The sequence below is a fragment of the Plectropomus leopardus genome, chromosome 22 (genome assembly GCF_008729295.1).
Source record: "Plectropomus leopardus isolate mb chromosome 22, YSFRI_Pleo_2.0, whole genome shotgun sequence".
Taxonomy (NCBI): domain Eukaryota; kingdom Metazoa; phylum Chordata; class Actinopteri; order Perciformes; family Serranidae; genus Plectropomus; species Plectropomus leopardus.
In genome coordinates, this window is record NC_056484.1 from 6,849,132 (window position 1) to 6,868,601 (window position 19,470).

General features: G+C 39.1%; 2 protein-coding genes across 2 annotated transcripts in view; one reads left to right on the top strand and one right to left on the bottom strand.

The window, feature by feature from the left end:
• Positions 1–892: 892 nt before the first annotated feature.
• Positions 893–4,577, bottom strand: ckap4 (cytoskeleton associated protein 4). Its single transcript, XM_042511414.1, has 2 exons — positions 4,165–4,577; positions 893–2,444 (listed from the first exon to the last, which is right to left on the bottom strand). Exons 1-2 carry the CDS (start codon positions 4,483–4,485, stop codon positions 1,260–1,262), a joined length of 1,506 nt encoding a protein of 501 aa, XP_042367348.1. The 5' UTR covers positions 4,486–4,577; the 3' UTR covers positions 893–1,259.
• A 2,783-nt stretch (positions 4,578–7,360) lies between these two features.
• The window catches only part of uhrf1bp1l (UHRF1 binding protein 1-like), a 44,375-nt gene continuing 32,265 nt past the window's right edge, over positions 7,361–19,470 (top strand). The window contains 1 exon segment of the mRNA XM_042511174.1: positions 7,361–7,718. Coding sequence (XP_042367108.1) covers positions 7,675–7,718 — 44 coding nt within the window. The 5' untranslated portion in view covers positions 7,361–7,674.

A 19,470-nucleotide genomic window follows, 5' to 3' on the forward strand; every position in this document is an offset into this window, starting at 1 on the left:
CAGGCTTTGCAGAGTTTTCTGATCCTTTTCAGCGCTGTTTCCAGGCAGTGAGATTCCCCATCAGGATGATACCTGGAGTCTCTGCCTGGCCAGTCTCACCAGTGAGCCAGTATGCAGGGTCCAGATCAGGCCCACGGTGATGTGAAGGTACTTTAAGCTGTCCACCCTCTATAAAGACCCCTTGATATTAAGAGGGGTGTGGGTTCATCCCTGCCCTGGTTGAAATTATCATTGTTTTGCCACTGTGAACTGATTGAGGCGCCACATTTCACCCTGATTCCTCATACAATTATTTTTTCTTGAGGTTCTTTATGTTAGGTGTTTTTCAGAAGTTGTGCAAATGCGCAGAAAACTCTAGATAAATGTAATATTTTGGCATTAATATGAGGGCATTCAGTGTGGGCACAAAATACTAGATAAGTTAATCAGAAAGTCTTAAAAATGTCACCAAAAATGTGTGAAAAATGCTCACAACAGTTTCTTAGAACCCAAAGTGATGTTTTCAATTTTCTTTTGTCCAGTCAATAACTCTTTATTAATGACTGTAAATGCTGAAGAAAAGCAGCAAATTTTCACAATAAGGAAACTAGAACCAGCAAAAGTTTGATGTTTTTAATTGAAAAATTACTTAAAAGATTAGCAAAACATTTGGTGATTAATTTTTTATCAATGGACTGATGGATAAGTCAACTAAATGTTGAACCTCCATTCATTGCTCTTATAGTTGCTCCTTGCTAAAATATAGTCACATGATCAGTGAACATGATTTTGGGGAATATAACGCCCATCAAGGAGTGTAAATTTTAATTCCCACCTGTACAATAAAACCAGCTAAATTTACTAAATTAAAGTATTACGAACAAGGTCACAGCAAGAAATAATTATTCACAGCTTTAGGTCAACAAGAGTTTTTATTCTTGTAAAAACGTATTGAGTAAACAAAGGAGAGCTCAAAAGGAGCTTATTGTTGCATTTGGCTTAAAAAAAACTGTCTTGGCACAGAAAACTGGACAAAACAAAATCGAAAAAAAAAACAAACTACAGTGCAGAATGAGTGTGGATTTGAATTCACAGATCAGCAGTACAGCTGTGGCCCATCTCTCCTGATCTCACATTCATTTTCTATTAAAAAATGTGCAACGTGGTGACATCAACCATCGCATAATTCTTCATGAAAATAGGAGGAGTGTGTTATGGTGGCCCTTTGGGAATCATTGTCAATGTTTTGGTTTCCTGATGTCGCGTAGCGAACTGGACGCCTACTTTCCCTTCTTGCCTTTGGTTAAGCCCTCCAGTGTCCGCGTGGTCTGCTGCAGAGCTTTCTGAAGAGCAGAGATAGCCTGATCGTGGCCTTCGAGCTTCGCCGCTTTGCTCTCCAAACCAGCGACCACGCTTTGTAAGCTCTGAAGCTGCTCTGGCTTCATGCTGCTGCTGCTGCTGCCCTCCACAGCGGCGAGCCTCTTCTCCAGGTCCTCCACCTGCTGACTCAGGCTGGAGTCCTCTGACGACAGCTGGGACTGGAGCTCCCCTAAACTGCTCCTCAGTGCCTCCAGCTCCTGCTCCAAGCCTGTTTTGACTTTCTCTGCAGCTTGTACCTGTGCAGCGAGAGTGCTTTCATGGGTGTCGTATTTGGCGAATAGTGACTCCACCTTGGAGGTGATGTCTGCTACTGATGCTGACAGTGAATCTCCGCCCTCCTCTGTGGTTTTAACTCTGGCCTCCAGGTCGTCTGATCTTTTCAGGGCCTGCGCAGCTGCTGCGTTCGCCTGCTTCTCCATATTACGGACAGCATCTGTCGCCTGCTCCAGGCTGCCCTCCAGTGTCACGCTTTTGTCCTTGAGAACCTTGAGATCGGCCTCCGCTGTAGACAGCGACTGCCTCAGACTCCCAACAGTCTCTTGCACCACTGACCTCACTGTTTCAACCTCCTGTGACAGTGAGGCTACTTCCTTGTTACGAGTCTGGAGCTCTGACCTCACAGCGCCTACCTGCTCCCTGAATGAATCAGCTGAGGCATCAGCGGCCTGTTTGGCTGTTTTGATTTCAGCTACAGCATCGACAATGGCGGAGAGCTCCTGTTTGATGAGTGCAGGGTCTTCAATGTCGCCCAGGCGGGCCTTGAGGTCAGCCAGCTGGCTCTGCGCCTCACCTTGAGCTTCGGTGAACTCCGTCACGCTGGCTTTGATGGACTGACTCACCTCAGCCAGACGTTCCTCCACAGTCTTCTCCAGAGAGGAGAAGTCTCTCTCTCTGGCCTCCTTCACCTCGTTAATGCCCTCTGAAAGGTCCCTGAGTAGATCGTTTTGGAGCCTCTGAAGAGCCTCCTCCACCCTCCTCGTCTCCACCTCGCCCCTCTTCATCCGGCTGATGGCGCCCTCCAGCTCCACCCGTGTGATGCCCAGTGATGACTCCAGCCCGTCCACGACACTCCTCAGAGACTCCACCTGTGCACCAAGACGGGAAACACGCAGCATCAGTGTGTTAGTCCCACACTTTTATTTTGTTATGTTATTGCAGTTTAAGTTCTTAACAAATGTGCCTGTAATTTTGCAGTTGGAAAAAATATTCTTCTACACGGTCCACTTCCGGAGCGGACATGTTGATTGAGACATTGACAGATGAAGACCATGTGATGTGGCTGGGAGCTCAGGAAATTGCAGGTAAGTGAACCTCAAGTTAAAGGAATACTTTGTGTTTCTTGCATGTCTCAGTGATGTATGAAGAAAAAATTAAAGCTGCAAGCAGCAATGAACACCCAAGGAATACTTGACCCCCCCCTCAATTTTTCACCCCATCTTAGGTTGAATTGATGATCAGACATCACTGTTCACCTTTGTTTCACTTTATTCTGAGCTTTTGGACCTTTATCATAACACACATGACTCAACAATGGACTTAAAGCAACCAATCCTGTTCTGATAATTGGCCCATTATGCAACACACCTGAAACAACAATAGTGACAGAAGCTCCACCTCTTGGGAAATGTAGTTTTTTTTTACTGAATGGAGTTACTATGAGGTATTTAAATGGAGCTAAATACAAAAAAGAGGTAGTGAATGCAGAAAAAGGTATACAATTAGGAAGCACCTTTTAACAGGACCGTATAGTTTAATTATATAGTAAATTGGGCTTTGAGAGGGATCAGGCTTTTAACATCATTAATTAGAGATCCTCATAAGAAAAAAAAACATCTCATCCATTTTTGCGTTTTATAAGAAGTATGGCTTCTATTTGTATTCTTCATAATAGTCCATTCAGTACTTAAAAAAAACACAATTCCCAAGAGGTAGAGCCTCTACCTCCAGGGCTGCTGTGTTGATTACTTTTACCTGTTTGGTTCATTGTTAATTCATGTGTGTGATGAAGGCCTGTCAGATTAAAGCTCATCAAAAAGGCAAACACTGAATGGATCTAAGTGTGCAAAAGTCTTTTCTGTCAATTTGGACTAATTATTGCATCCAGCATTTTTCATGCTTTTTACAAAATATTTTTATGTTACAACAATAAACTCTTTCTTGTCATAATAAGACAAATTTGTTATTATAACCACATTTTTTAAACGTTTTTACAAGATATTTTCATGTTATAACAAGAAACATTTCTTATGAAATATCTTGTAAAAATGTGAAGAACATCTTTTTATAAAATGAAAATATCTTGTAAACACGTTTAAAAAATCTTGTTATAAGAATAAACTTTTTTATGTTATTAATTGACACTGATTTTTTTTCCTGGCCTGGTATTTCTGCACTTCCTCGAGAGTTTGTCCTTTTTTCTGCAAGAGACAAAGTGAACTCATCCTCCTTATCTTCCTTCTGCAGATTTAGAATCAGCAACTGCTTTTATCTGATATCCAAAAGAAAACACTAGAAAATATAAAATAACACAGAAGTGATTTATTTTCACAACGTGTGAAACTTAAATTTGTACTTATTCCCTGAATGAAAAGTCAGCAGATCCATCACAATGGCTCACCAAACCTACCCAACCCCCCAAAGTACATCAAGTACAACAACTCTATGGAGGGTTATGTAATGTCTAACAAAATATGCATTACCTGTAGGCCTATATAGTTTGTATTTTAGTTGTGAAAAAAGTTTGGGAATGCCACTCACAGTTAGTTTCCTGCCACTTTCCATTGATTCATATCTTTTTCCACCTACCTGTTGAACGACGCTCTCCATTTTTACGCTCAGCTCTGCGCTCTGCTTTGCGCTCTCTTCGTGCTTTGCGCTCGTCTCCCTGATTTCTTCCACAACTTGCTGTAAATAAAAAGCAGCAAACCCAGCGGCGCCTATCAACGCAATATAAAACACTACAGTGGCTAAAAGCCCGAGGCAGCTCCCTGACCGTGGCCCCTGAGGTGCGGGGCCACTCACCCCGTTACCGGTGCTCTTTTGGCTTTTCTTCGGCGCATCGTCCTGTTGGCTGGATGCGACGCTCTTCTCGCTCGAGCTGTTCTTGTGTCGGTTTTTGGCAGTCATTGTCAGTGGGAGCTCGTGGAGATTAAGTGTGTGTGTTGTGGGAGCTGCTGGTTTTTGCAGTCGTGGATGGAGATGGTTTCCAGTCCATGCCCACTGACTGGACCGGCAGCGTATCAGTGAGCGCGTCGTGTCTTTCCACGGGACTTTTTGCGCTGAGGTATGCGGATGGGGGCTGTCCCATGTTTAACTACAGGCTCTGTATGGGTCCCTGTAATGACTGAAAACACCAGAAAACAATGAATGATTTCTTCTACTCTTACACTGTAGCGATACTTTATTTTTAAACCGGAAACTGCATCTGCCATAGTTTCGTTTTATTATTATACAGCCAAAAAAAGAATAAAGTTTCTGCAGAAGCGTCTCTCTGGTGCAGCAATGATATTTCCTAAAAGGTGTTTAAAAAACTTATTAACTCCTCAAAGTGTTCCACAAGGTTACTATTTAAATTAGCATAAACTTTATTTCACTTCCAACCAACTTGAAGTGAGAAAATGTCACTACGATCTAATAAAGGACAAAAGATGCACCATCTTTGGAGGAAAACAAATAGACACCATTGTCTAAAATCTATAAATCTAAGTGTTTTGACATAAAGTCCTGTATTATAACTTTTTTGCGATCACACACGCTTATAAATGCTGTTATGATTCTAAAACATTGAGGATTGATGCAAACTTCCTGCAACCGGTTCACAGTGAAGCAGAGCGGTGCAGGGAGGGGCTGTTTCTCTCAAAGTTGCTCCTCCTTTCATACGTGGCAGATTCAGTCTGCAGACTCTGCAGGCTGCTGTAAAATCACAGTTACATCTCTACACAGAGACACATCAGCTAAAGTTACAGCTTTATGTCCACTAAACTAAGGTTTTAAACTTTGTTTATAAACTGGATGATAAATCTTCCTTCTTACCTCTTAAAAAAGAAGTTAAAAGTCAGTTTCATCGCAGTACAAATTTGAATAATCATATATTTTTATGGCATCTTAGACCGTGTTTGCAAGTAAATGAACACAATGTATTTTTTATAATAAATTAAAAAAGAACCCCACCACTATTACATTTTTCCTTTTCTTTCCTTCTTTTTTCTTAGTCTTTTTCTTGGTCTTTATACTGGCCTTATTATTATTACATAACCAACTTTATTGTTATAGGCTAATCTAAGACAATATCTCCGTAGGACTTTTTTCATATCACTATGAGCAAATTTTCTCTAACGTTCATTAGAAAATACTATATTATTGTGGTTATTATTTACTTGTTTACACTGTTGGTGTAAATTATGTTCACTTCCTCGGTTGAAACACTAGATGTCACTAAAAGCGTTTTATGGTGGCAGCAATCATTGACAATGCAGATAACCCCCTGCAGCCATGTCCAGTGTGGTGTAGATGAATGTAGCGGTTATTCCTAAACAATAATTAAATGTAAAAGAATTATGAATTATATATATATATATATATATGTTCGGCCATTACAGTATCTTCCTCTAATAGGCAGATAATTATCGAGATCATAGCAGAGTTAATTTTCTTTTCTTAAAATTGCATTTATCATCAGCAAAGGATCCAGAACTGCTTATATATTTCTCTTTTTTCTGCTCTTGTCAATACATTTTATGGTACCAGTTGTAAAGCATAATGTCAACACTAATTTGTAACAGCTACTATAATAATATATACATAACAATGAATCTGCATTGTTAAAGAAAATGTTTTTGATTATTTATATTTACTTTTTGAAGGTTATTTAGCCCTATTACTGAGAATCAGGGCATGGTACCACTGGATTCATCAAATCTTTTTAGTTTCTCATGATACCGGGATCATCCCTGCATCTCTAAAAATCAGCCTGTTACAGCCTCTTAAAAACACGAAAATTGGCCAGCGATTAACACAATAAAAAAAAGAAAAAAGTTATCTTGTACCTTAATTGCATTGTGATTAATGTGTTAACACTGACAGCCTGAATATATAAGCATCACAACAGAGTTTGTTATTAAAGAGCACAAATAAATTGACATGCTACACAGAACATAAGAAATAATAAATAAACACAATATCGATACATGAACCAGTAAAAATATCTTTTAAAAATTGACATGGACCGAAACAAAATAATACATATTTATATCACATCAGGGGTTTCACCAAATAACTATCTGTAATAATTTAAAAATGTGTTGCTTTTATTTTATTTATAGGAGTAAGAGAGGAAAATATAAAGTTAAAATGAATCAAGAAAAGATGGAAAGAGAACATGGCTATATAATATCCTATGAACATTTTATAACTATACACAACTTTCCAGTTCCTTTTAAAGAATATGATAATATACATATTCGACAGATTTTTAATATACATATTCGACAGATTTTTAAAAAATAAAATCAAAATCACCCCAAGAGGATTTTTTTTGGAACTCACATTTAATTGGCAAAGAGCATGACTTTTACCATATAAATTTTATATTCCTAACAAAGTCAAAGAAATTTATTTCAAAATTTTGCGTTTTGCACATGTTGAAAACTCTTGTTTTTTCTTTGTAATTATACTTTGTTCCATTTATATATGTATTGTATGTATATATATATATATATATTAGTGTGATATCACAATGAATTTTTGGTCTAATGTAAGTTTTTAATAACTGTAACATGACTCATGATTTTAACTTTAAAGTTATATTTGGATATTTTGATGATTCAGGTAACACATATTTGAATTATGTCGTTATTTCTCTTTTTAATGGAGAAATTCTTTATCCACAAACCCATTTTTTTTAGGTTCACCCTTCTCTCTGAGTTGAGGAGTTTCCGACCGGACCCTGAACGCGTCATGACGCTCCGCCCAGACGCCGTGACAACAGACGCCGCTCGTCCGCCGCGCTGTCCAGGTGTTCAGTGTGTGATATTGCAGAGATCTGGAGCGTTTTGGAGCTTTATCAGTTTATCTGCATGACATGGCCTAACGTGATATGCCTTGTCCGCGAGCCCCGGCTGTCACTCGGACGTCTGAGACGCCGTCTTTCCGCCTCAGCTCCCCAATTTCTCAGAGGATGAAGCGGGAGCCCCGTTAAGATGAAGACTCGCCCGGGGATGAGAATTTGAGCTGTTTACACCTCGACTGGGAAAAGCTAGCGGTTAGCCAGCTAGCTCAGACACCCGGCAGCGGCTCGGATATCGGATTTGCGCCGCCATGGCCGGGCTCATCAAGAAGCAGATCCTGAAGCATCTCTCCAGGTCAGTCCTGAGCGCTGTTAGCGGGCAGGGAGCGGGGCGGAGAGGGCGACGGAGGGGAGTCAACTTTCACACAGACGTTAGCTAGCTACCACCCAAAAATGTCAGTTTACAAGCGAGAAGTTGTTATCTTCTCTTAACGCTGATAAAAACGTCCCTCTTGTGGTTAAGTTAGCTGGCATCCTTGTTGTCTGTCAGGCTGTCAGCTGCGTTTTCAGTTGACGTAACCCTCGCTGACCCGAGTCGCGGCTATCGGCTGCTAACGTGCTAACATTAGGGGGTTAGCTAGTGAGGGCTAATCCCTCAGCTCGCTTTAGCAGGTCCAACCAGTCTCGTGGTTGAGTCAGATTGTTAAAAAAACAAACAATCACAGCTTCCCCCTAAAGGCAAATCATCCTCAAAGTAACTGGTAGTTTATACGCACTCTCACTGCAACATAAATCACATATATTATGACATATTTAGACTTTAATTTGACAGGAATATTTCGATAATTGTTCAGGCAGAGCGCAAAGGACAATTCACAGGGGGGCAGGTTTGTTTACACAGGTTTAAACCCGGTTTATCTCGTCTTTTAACCCTTTAAACTCCGAGCAAATTGTTACGATTTCTGTCAAAAACGTAGGGAAAAAAAGTCATTCAGCAAATAGGATAGAAATCTTCTACAAATTGCAAAATATTAGTTGATTAGATAGAAAGATAAAATAAATGAGCTAGGGAAAAAACAGTAGGGAAAATTATTCTGAATATAATTCTATTTTTAATTTCTATAAAAACGTATTTTTAATAATGTTTTTACACGCACACACACACATATATATATATGGAAGTAATCAAGTTAGTTAGCCCAGGTTTCAAAGGGTTAACCACTGTGACTCCTTGTCTTCTTTTTTTCCAAGTCTTTTTTTTTTTTTTTGGTTTTTAAGGACAGATAATGTATTCACTGAAATGACAGCACTCTGTATCCAACATAAAACCACACATAGTTCACATAAACACACAATGCAAGATCATATAGAGAGAGACATTGACTTAACGGTCACCTTAGGGACCGTTCATTATTTATGATAGGGGAGGAGGTGGTGCAAAAAGGGGGAGGCATGTGAAATTACTTTTTAAGCACTGGGGAGGGACTTATGTTTTTTTAAATTTTGACTTAGGAGAGGGACATACAATATTTAATGGCTGTGTTTCATATCTATTTTACAGCTAATTTTTAAAGAAAACATGCCCTACAAGCCCACTGGTTTGGCGATTTTTGTAGAAAACAAAATCTGTATTTTGTGTGTATATGACCTCTGATTTTTAAAGCAAATGTGCTTTCTAAATGCTAAAAATAAAAAATTTGCACTAACTAAAAAACCTACTAAAAAAAATAACTCTAGGATTTCCTCTTCAACTTTTGACTTCAAACATTAAAGGGAAAGTTTAAAAAAAAAAAAAAAAAGTGGTGGTGAAGGGTAGGGTCACACTTTTCCCCCAAATCACTCAGGGAGGCTCAACGAAAAATATTTGTAGCTTTAAGGAGGGTAAAAAAAAAAAACAACAAAAATGAAAGTCACACCCCATTTACCCCCCTCCTGTGACAAATAAAGAACAGTCCCTCAATCAAATATATTTGACAGCGTTTTGTAGCACCAGCAGAGAAAAATGAACCCAATGCGGATTCAGAGTCTGTTCAATGGTGCAGGCGCTTGCTGTGTAAGACCCCATTTATTTTTTTAACGTCTTGCTGTTATGGGCAGCGTTCAGCACTACCCGCTTTACATGCATTATTTATCGTTTTCCACTGTCCCTCAAGGGACTTTCAATGGACTACTTCCTTGTTTTGTTCTAGGGGGAGAGCCTGAAACATGCAGCACTGTTTTCCTCCTCACTACTAACCTGCTACTGACCTATAACAGCGCGCCTTCAAACTACTGAATAAAAATGATAAGGCAGTAACTAAACTGAAAGGTGGACAGCGCCCAAATGCAGTATGAGAAATGACAGCTGTCACATTTATTGCAGCTCACAGCTGAATGAGTCTTTGATAAACTCATCAGTATGCAGGTGCACCGGCTCCTGTTCCTGAAGAAAAAGCACAAAGATGATCTTGCTTAAGTCTTTCAAATGACTCCATTTTGATTATTTAGTCACTCAGTGGTTAACCCTTCGACATCATTTTTCCTGTGCTACATTCAGGCAACTTTCACTATCATTTTTTTTTTCTTTCTTTCTTTGTTTTCAAAAACATAATGAGCAACTTAGCTAAAAATGTCCTGCAAACTGCTAAAAAAAAAAAACAGTAAAAGGTAACAAAAAATTATAGAATTAGCTGGGACGGATCATTAAATATTACCAAAATATTAGAGAAAAATGTCCAGAGAACTGCTTTTATAATTCTCTTTATTATATACATATATATATATATATATTATAAATATTTTTTGCAAATGTTTGGGCCATTTCTTGTAAATCTCCCGTTTTTTTAGGGGGGAGAAAAGAAGCTAAGTTGCTTTGGTTTTAAAGGGTTAATGGTGGTTAGGATTTATTCGTCCTTCATACTCTTGCACAGTGCCATTTGTCTGCAGCTTATGAGTGGCGTGCCCTTCATTGTCCTAGTGCTCGAGGTTGTGTGTTTGTGTCTCCTTTCGCTGTGTGTGTGCATAAGTGTTTGCACATGACTGTGCATACCCTCAGCAGCATTATCATCAACATTGACAGGAAATAGCTAGAAGAGTAGTGATGTCATCTGTCTTTGGGCTTGTCATCTGATCTTCTTCGTCCTGGCCTGATTGGTCTGTGGCCGAGTGGAAGCTGACCCGTCTGACTGTCAGCCAGTCCTGTGCCGCTTTGCGCGGTGATGTCACGATAAAAGTGCTAGTGTCAGAGAGCCGAATCTGCATCTTTATGCCTGCATATAGACCATCAGCGTAATGCGTGGCTGGATGATTTAGCTCGAGGATGGGTTAAAGAGTTTGCTGAGTTTGTGTACTGCTCCGTCAGCATCAGCCAGGAATAGTTTACACTGCTGGGTGGATTGTTCATACACGCTGTGGGTGTCTTCACACAGCTACAGGTTGTGTTGTGGGTGTCAACATTGTCAGCTCAGCCTCCACGCTTTACAGTTGTAGAGGTCGCACGTCTGTCCAATAGTGTCTGTGACCAGGATGAGCCTGTTAGAGTGAGGCGGCGCCACCATCTTTACAGCTCATTGACTCAGAAGCAATGGCTGCTCCTCCTCAGGCCAACACATGTGCACTGAGGCGTTCATGACATATTAAACTAGGTGAGAGGGCCTTTTTTGTGCTGTGCAAACTGTTAGAGAAAGCATTGTCCGTGGCTTTTCATGTGCAAGGATGAGTTCGTTAATATCAAGTGACATGGCTGAGTTTTCATTGTTTTTTCCGACGTGAGAGTGTATTGATGAAGAAGGTCGCACTCAGGGAGCCTCCTGAGACTGATCAGTTGACAAGGTGTGTGTTTGCCTGCATTACAGATTTATCGATAGGACGTCGGCCCACAGCCAGACAGAGTGAGATCCTATTGCACATAAAGACATGCACAAATATAGATGGGCTGAGAAATGGCGAGTTAGTCTATTTTTCTGGTTTACTCCCCCAAAAGAGAGCTGATCTCTGAGAGGTTGATAGGTCAGACTCTGCTGGTCCATATTCTGACACAGTGGTCTTAAGTTAAAGAATTAGACTCCTTATTTGTGCAGTTTGTGCCCATTCATTTCATAGCAATCCTGCTTACAGAGTAACTGGCTGCTTGTTAACGTCACGAAACCACAGCACAACAGTTCTGCAAACTGCATGTGGCATAATTCCCATCCTGCATCACAGGGGAAATCTGGAGCGGTGGAGGGAGATTTGCTATATGTGTATAAGAAGAAGCTGTCGATAGACAAACGTACGCACAACGTGGCCCTGAGAATGAAAAGATTATGACTGCCTTCTAATGGAAAGAGTTCGTGACCTGGGAGATTAGGATTATAGTCAGGCTGGTATGCAAGGTCCATGTTTGGGGTTAAGTCGGGGCGTTATGGGCGAGTTGACACAATGGCTCGGGCATAACCTCGCCCACCTCTCCTCTCATTTTTAGGATTCAATAGTGAGTGTGTTGCATTCAAGTCCAATAGTCAGTAGTGCTTTAAGCATTTTATGTGATGTAATAAAGACAGTGATGTAACTAAGTACATTTATTTACGTACTCTACTTAAGTACAGATTTGAGGTACTCCACTTTATACTTTAACCCCACCACATGTCAGAGGGAAATGTTTTACGTTTAACTTCACTGCATTTATCTGAACACTTAAGTTTCTTTACAAATTAAACATGCAACAACATACATTTATTTTTTTCTGTTTTTTATGACTTTATTTTTATTTCTGTTCAGGGTTTATTTTGTATTTTTTTTCCTAATAATTTTGAGGGTTTTGGGTGTTTAAAAAATGTTGTTTTTTTTAAAAAAAAAATTCTAATAATTTTCCAATAGACTTTCTTTTTTTGCATTTTTTTAACTTTTATTTTTGATACTTTCAATATATTCTTCTGGTTGTACTTACTTTTATGTAAGTAAAAAAATTCAGTGCAGGACTTTTACTTGTAACAGAGTATTTTCAGCGTGTGGTGTCAGTACTTTTACTTAAGTAAAGGGACTCAATACTTCATCCACCACTAAATAAAGTTGATGCATTATGTTAATGTAAATCTTTGGATGGTTGACGGATCACAAGAATTTCATCCATTAAATTTTTCAATCAGTAAAGAGGGTTAGTTTAGGGAACTATTTTCATCTCTGAGTCAGATGACGTTGAGGACAAAGGACAGTGATGCCAGTGCTACGATCCATATGTGCACATAACTGTTCTGAGATTTAGCACCCATTGCGGAGTGAGAGATGAGTCCGTTTCTGCTCTTGTGTCTGTCATCATGACCCTCTTTAGGCATCCTGCAGCAGCTCCGTGATGATGCACCATGGTGATGAACTCCAATATTCCCAGTGTTATCGCTCACTGGTGTTGGGGAGGCTGTTATGGCATGAGTCACGACTGAGTGCGTAGCTGTGGGTGTCTCATCAGTGTGTAGCTGTGAAGTACTTGTGTGCGATTTCTGTAGGTGTGACATTTGACCAGGGTCCCTGCAGACCTTGGCATCCTCTGCTGCTGTGTAACCGACGTCTTGGATCATTTTCTCCATCACGCCGAGCTGTGCGCCGTCTCCACAGGGTCATGAATATTCCAGGACTCTCGGGCCTTAGCTGCCAATATTAACTCGCTTCACTTCGACAGGTTGTCTGTGTGTTTTTAGGTTGTTGTCCTACTGACGTGTGTGTGGAGGTGTTTCGTAGGAGTTTGTGTGCAGCTGTAGAGGTGTGTGTTTTGTGCACCAGTGCTGCTATGTAGGCTAGAAAGTAATTCATATAATCCCTCTTGATGACAACTTTGCGATGACGCAGTATTTGTAATAACTGTTCTGCCAGAGCTGCATAATATGTTTTTGTCTCCTCACATATATTTCTGCAACAAACACGATGCAAAGAGCTTCAATATTAACAACAGTGTAGAATCCTAAAGTTGAGACGTCAACATGTTTGTGCTTTTTCTTAGCATGATATATGCTTTTACCGTTGACAGCAATATAATGTGTAAGAAAACAACTTTCGTTTAAGTTAGGTATATAATACATCACAATTTTTTTTCCATTTTTTTTATCACAACTTTATACAGTGATTTGTTGAGGGTTGTGAAATGTTATGGAACCACTCAATGTCATGTTTTTTCTGTCTTGTATGCACAAGATATGTCATTGAATTCATTAATCCAAAATTAAGTCCTTAAATGTATTAAAATGTCTTCAATGTCTTAATCCTTCAAAAGTCTTGAAAAAGCTAAGACATGGGACAGGAAGTTATCAGTTGTTTTCATGATATTGCATTATAGAATCTCAAAATAATTGTTAATATATATATTAAAAAAATGAATGCCTGATATAAATTATATAAATAAAAGCCTGTCACATTAATGTAATGCAGATTGGAAAAGTGAAATCAACAACACTCATGTTTTGTTTCTGGCATTTTTCTAGCTTTTACGCAACACATTTTTCAGACTAAACATAATGGAATCAAGACAACATAATCCCACATGCAATGTGAGAAACTTAAAAACAAAAAACATCTGCTTACTGTTTAGCTGCAGAAATTCAAAGGTGAGAAGTGATGAGGTGATTAAAAGTTTGATAAGATCCTTATTGCTGTAGGTTGTTGGGGCCATACTTATATTGATGATGAAATGTTTCCATCACTGAAAATAGACATCATTTTTTTGTTAAACTGCCTTTTTTATAAAAATGATAACCAAATTCAAATAATAGTGAAACATATCAGTTTAACATCCCAGAGCTTAAAGTGAAAAAATCAAAGCTATTATTATCATATATGACAAAGAAAAGCATCAAATTCTCACATTTAAGAAGCATGAAAAAATGGCATGTGTTTGACTTTTTTTTGCTTAAAAAATGACTAAAACCATTAATCATAAAATAGTTTCTGATTAATCTTTGTCAGTCAAGTATTTGATTAACCGTCAAATCATTGTAGCTCTAATTTGAAGATTCCTGAAAATGATGTTATTTGATGTGACTATGAGGTAAGGATTGGTAGACAACAGCAACTGGTAATTAAGAAAAGGTTCACGCGTGTAGGTGGCGGTTTGTTTTTTGGTTCGGGTTGTTTTAAGGTTTCCATTTGATTTCCCAACACACCCACACTGTAGGCAGTCAGCCTGCAGACACTGCAGTGCTGCTCTGCACCGACAGCAGTGAAACAGAGCAATAACGACCATTTTATCTCTGACAAGACAATAACGTGTATTTGATAGAAATCAACAATACTGGATTACATTGAAGTTGGCTGACCACCACTGCGTTGTTTTAGGAACACTTATTTTAATTTGTCGGATTGTTTTTGTATATCATGTAACCACGGGCATCTTGTGTGCTTCAGTGGCAGTTTTTTGTTAGTTTTCTCAGCCGATCTTTAACTGCCTAAAATCTCTTGCTACTCATTACACTCTACTCTCGACACTGAATGGGCCAGTGAAGGATTTAGAGGCCAAATTAAATGTCACATTCTCCATTTTTGTAGTTGAGCCAAGCCTGCTGCTTGGTCGAGTGAACACTGGCAGGAAAGAATGTGGTAACATCCCAGCGAGATCCCTCTTTTTCTTGAAAACCACACTCTTAAATCCCGGAGCAGTAACCTGAGGACGTCTCTTCTATTTCGTTCTTTTATTTTTATCATTAGTTTCTGTGTCTCTCTGTCTGTTTGTCTCTTTATTTCTCTTGCTCTTTACATTACCACAGTCCTGGTTGCTAAAACAAGGTGGTTGTCTGTTTGAGTCACTCTGGCCGTCTTCCCTCGGGCTGCTTGCTTGCTTGCTTGCTTGCTGGCATTGATGTCATCAGGCTGCGCCACGAATGCACCATCAGGGCAGGAAAAAGTTTCCATTCACAGGAGCCACATGCATCAGCATTTAAAGAGTGGCGGACCAAAGTCTGCACTCTGTGTCTCCTGTGGTTAAGATGAAAAGTTGTAAGATCAGCTTACTTTTACAGACATCCTTTCAGTTAATATATGCACAAAATGTAATAAGAAATTTAATCTATTTTAATCTATTTTTTTTGCTAAGTATTTTCTAAATTGTGATGTTTATTTTATGATGATCAATTTATACTTGTAATCCATCTATATTTATCATTTCTTTCTTGAAGGGATAATTCGGATCTTTTGAAGTGAGGCTGCATAACATACTCCATAGGCAGTATATTACATATAGTAGATGGTGGTCGGCACACCCCCATTTTGGATAAGCAGACAGGAGGACTAACACAGAATCTAAATAATGCACTGCATTAGTCACCTAAAAAAAATCTATTAGTTTAAGTGTATGCTATATTTAGAAAATTTTCACTATTTTACCTTGCTGCGAGACTGAGACTGAGCTCAAATTCAATTTTTCCACAGCAGCTGTTTGTGGAGTTTGGGTCACGGGGTTGATATTGGATCAATTGATCCGATCAGAGCTGATCTAATAAAATCAATGCATGAGAGGAGCAGCTGCTGCAGAGTGGAGTGAATTAAAACTTTTAGACCCAGTTCAATGAATGTTAACTTAAGCTTTTACTGCACCTGGCGTTCTGCTGCTCTGTATGTGCCAAGAGTACACTCTGTGCTCCGACAGTGCTGCAAAATGAACAACTGAACAATATATATATTCCAACAGTGCTCTTAATGAATGCCAGCTCCAAAAATAGAAAATTGATATGTGGCGGCAGATGTTTTGCTGGTGTCGGTGTTATTGATTTTTGAAAAAAATTTTTTACACTGACTATGGATACAGCCTTACTTCAAAAAATCGAAACTATTCCTTAGAAAAAAATAATACAGTACAAGAGTAATGCGTTAAAACTAACTTTTACGGAAAGGAATGTTGGCACGGCTTTTTACTGCTGAGTAGTTAATGTAGCGTCTGACAGGCGGACAGGCTCCTCTCCAGCCAGTAGCGAGTCCTAATCTCTTTATGGGCCTGGTTTTGGTCCGGTGAGCTCGGCGCTGCTGACTGGAATAATGGCTGACAGCAAGAGAGGAGGAGATGAAAAGGAAAGATGACTGTGTGTGAACTTAATACCCTCTGCCTCTTGCTGTTGTTCTCGGCAACGATTCGGATCTGTTTGTGTAACTTAGCTTATTAGTTGCATTGATATTCGACAGCAGATCAACAACATGTTATTACAGTGTTGGTTTATTTATGACTTTAGAAGAAGGGGAGAGGAAGCGAGAGGTGACTCAGGGGAGGCCGAGAGGCCGGATAAGGAGCGAGTGAAGATAGCTGGCTAGCTGGTTGATACTTGATCGGCAGCAGGAATGAATATTTCACTGCTCACAGGACTGAGACACACCAGCAACAACACCCACCTCTCAGAGACGGACTGTGTTTCCGTCCCTGAGCGCGTGTATGCCCATGTGAGCACATGTGCAAATAATACTATCTATGTTTTGTTTGTGTGTGGTTTTTTTTGTCTTGTTCTCTGTACCACTGCACCAAGTCTCTGTTTATGTCTGCTGCTGCCGCTGAATAATTTACAGGTTACGTGTTGTATTAGAGATGAATCTAACACTGCAAGGAGAAGGTGTTGGGTGGAAAGAAACTGGAGTTTGACAGACTGAGATCATTTCAAAACGTAGGCAGCTGAATCATAAAGCATCATGGGGCAAAGTCTCTTTCACACCGCAGATACTGAGAGTCTCTGTGCACCTCGCAGAAGTTTTCCATCAGCAAAGACTCAGACTGAACAGCAGAACAGAAATCTTTTGTCTCCCTGAAAATATCCAGCTACTGAGGGGCTCCATATTCATATATCATCACTTTTGATGACTAACATTTAGTATTGAAAGTTGGACCAATTTAAGCAGATACTCATTGTATTGAATTCCACACAGTGAGGTATATATTTGGTAAACTTGGGGAAATGGAAGCACATTTAGTTATAGTAATAATGATGCATTTTATTATTTACGCCAGGCGTAATTAATCGTGAGGTGAGTGTGTGTGTCCACAGCTAATCTTGCAAACTACTGGACCACCCAGCCTCATATTTTGTGTGTATATTTATGACTGTATGAACGAGGAGTTCCCATGGTTACGCTGATTCACAGTTGATGAAAAACCTTTTTTTTTAAACCAACTATTTTATATCATTGACTGCTAACTCCTCACTCTTAATGAGACGATAGCGGGTGGACATTTTTTCTAGAAACAACCATCCATTAAAAAAAAAAAAGTTTAGTCTCATTTTGAACCGCAGCATCTCCAGATTAATATAATTCCTTATATGTTATGATCCACTTAAGTTAGACATGTAACGGGATAAATTAGTCCCCATTTTTGTCATTGTCGCTGCCGTCTTGACCGTAAGGGAGCTGGGAGGGACAATTCATCCTGTTAAAAATAGACGAGGCGTGTATTTTTATTGGCTGACTCACATGAGAAATCACAAATTAAAATCAGTTTTAAAAAGGTGGATTTTGATTAATGATGTGAAGCGGGACAGATTGGTGCAGTAGTCAGTGCTGGATGTGATGAAGGGTTTTGGCAGTAGTGAAGGAAAGTGATGGGCAGAGCCAAGCTATGTTTTTTAGGTGGAAAAATTGCAGTTCTGGTGATTTGATTGAATGGGTGTTCGATGGAGAGGTTGCTGTCGAAAATAACTCAGAGTGTGGATGTGTGGGAAAGGAGCCAGAGTCGAGTTATCGATGATGATGCAGAAGCTGTAAGTGGTTTTGAATGGGGATTTGGGACTGACAATGGAAAAAAAATGTAGGGATGCTGAGAGGTAAAATATGCTGACCATGCAACAGCAACATAACTGTTTGGAATCAGACCAGGCACCTTTGTTGCATGTCAGCCTTATTCACAAAACCATAAAAAGTGTGTCATAAAAAAATATTGTGGATCCTATAAGGAAATAAGGAAGCAAAAATTAGCTTTTGGAAAGATGAGTCTCCACCTAAAAATAAGCATTGTTATCAGTATCAGTGCTGAAAATGAGGTATTGTATTGCCAATCTGCCACCAATGCTAAAGAGTTTCAGATGATACCCATCGCTATTGTGATTTGAGCAGAGCTGCACACATTCTTCATCGCGTGTGTGTGTTATCTAAGTTAGCAGGGCAGTAAAATACTAAATCTTCACTCTGCTGTCCTGGCCGTGATAATTAGGTCACTCTGTCAGTGATGTGTGTTGGTTGTGAAACTCTGAGCTTTGATCCGGTCCTCTTTACTGACAGACTGTAAGTGTATGAGAGATTAGCAAGGTAATGAGATTAAGCCTTTGTGTACTGTACGTGTGTGTGTGTGTGTTTAAAAGTGAGTTTAAACACTGCTACCAACTAGTTTAGATCTAGTGTTACTCTTGTGCTTTACCTACTAATATCATTGTTTCATCACATAGTTGCATGACGATAAACCTCCATGACTGTTCTGTTGAATTTCAGACTGAAACCAGAAAAATGTCCTAGGGCTGACCAGAGTATCAATTTATTTGGCAGTAAAGCTTAAGTGACAAATATCAGCGACTAATCAAAGCTTAAGTTTACTTAACTAATACTAAATAGTATCTTACAGGTTTTCATTTGAACTCTTTGCAGATTTGTGACAGTTTACTTTGGCATATCTGGTACTCCACTTTTTGGGGGGTCAAGTTTACAAATTTTGAAACCATGACGTTTTTTGACATTTTGCTATATCTGTAAACCTGTCACGTGTGGTCAAACTGTCCCAGATTCAGTAGTGCTTGAAGGCTGGTGACTGACAATTACTGATTCAAGTATTTATATTGATATAACATAACTATAATGGTCTTTAGGAGTAGATGATTGAATAAAATATTTAAGTATTAATGAGACAAAGTTTCCTGTATTTATTTTTGAGTAAATAAATTGTTATATTCACCGAGTAATAAAGAAAATTGGAATAAATTCTAAATTAGATTAGATTAATCAATTAATCAAAAAAAAAAAAAAATCAGTTAGAACAATTATCCTAACAGGTATTAGTTGTGAGCAATCAGTCACAAATAATAAAATAATAATAAAATAGATGCTCACAAGGTTTTTCTTTGGAAACTTTAAAAAAAGTATTGAATCGCAATATATGGCGATATACAGTATATTATCACGATACTCAGTATTTTGCAAAACCTTTA

What these genes read in the sequence shown, in the direction of transcription:
- ckap4 (XM_042511414.1), bottom strand. Translation starts at nt 4,485, where the DNA reads ATGACTGCCAAAAACCGACACAAGAACAGCTCGAGCGAGAAGAGCGTC. An exon ending in TGGAGAGCGTCGTTCAACAG is followed by an intron (nt 2,445 to 4,164) that starts GTAGGTGGAAAA and finishes CTTGGTGCACAG; the next exon opens with GTGGAGTCTCTGAGGAGTGT.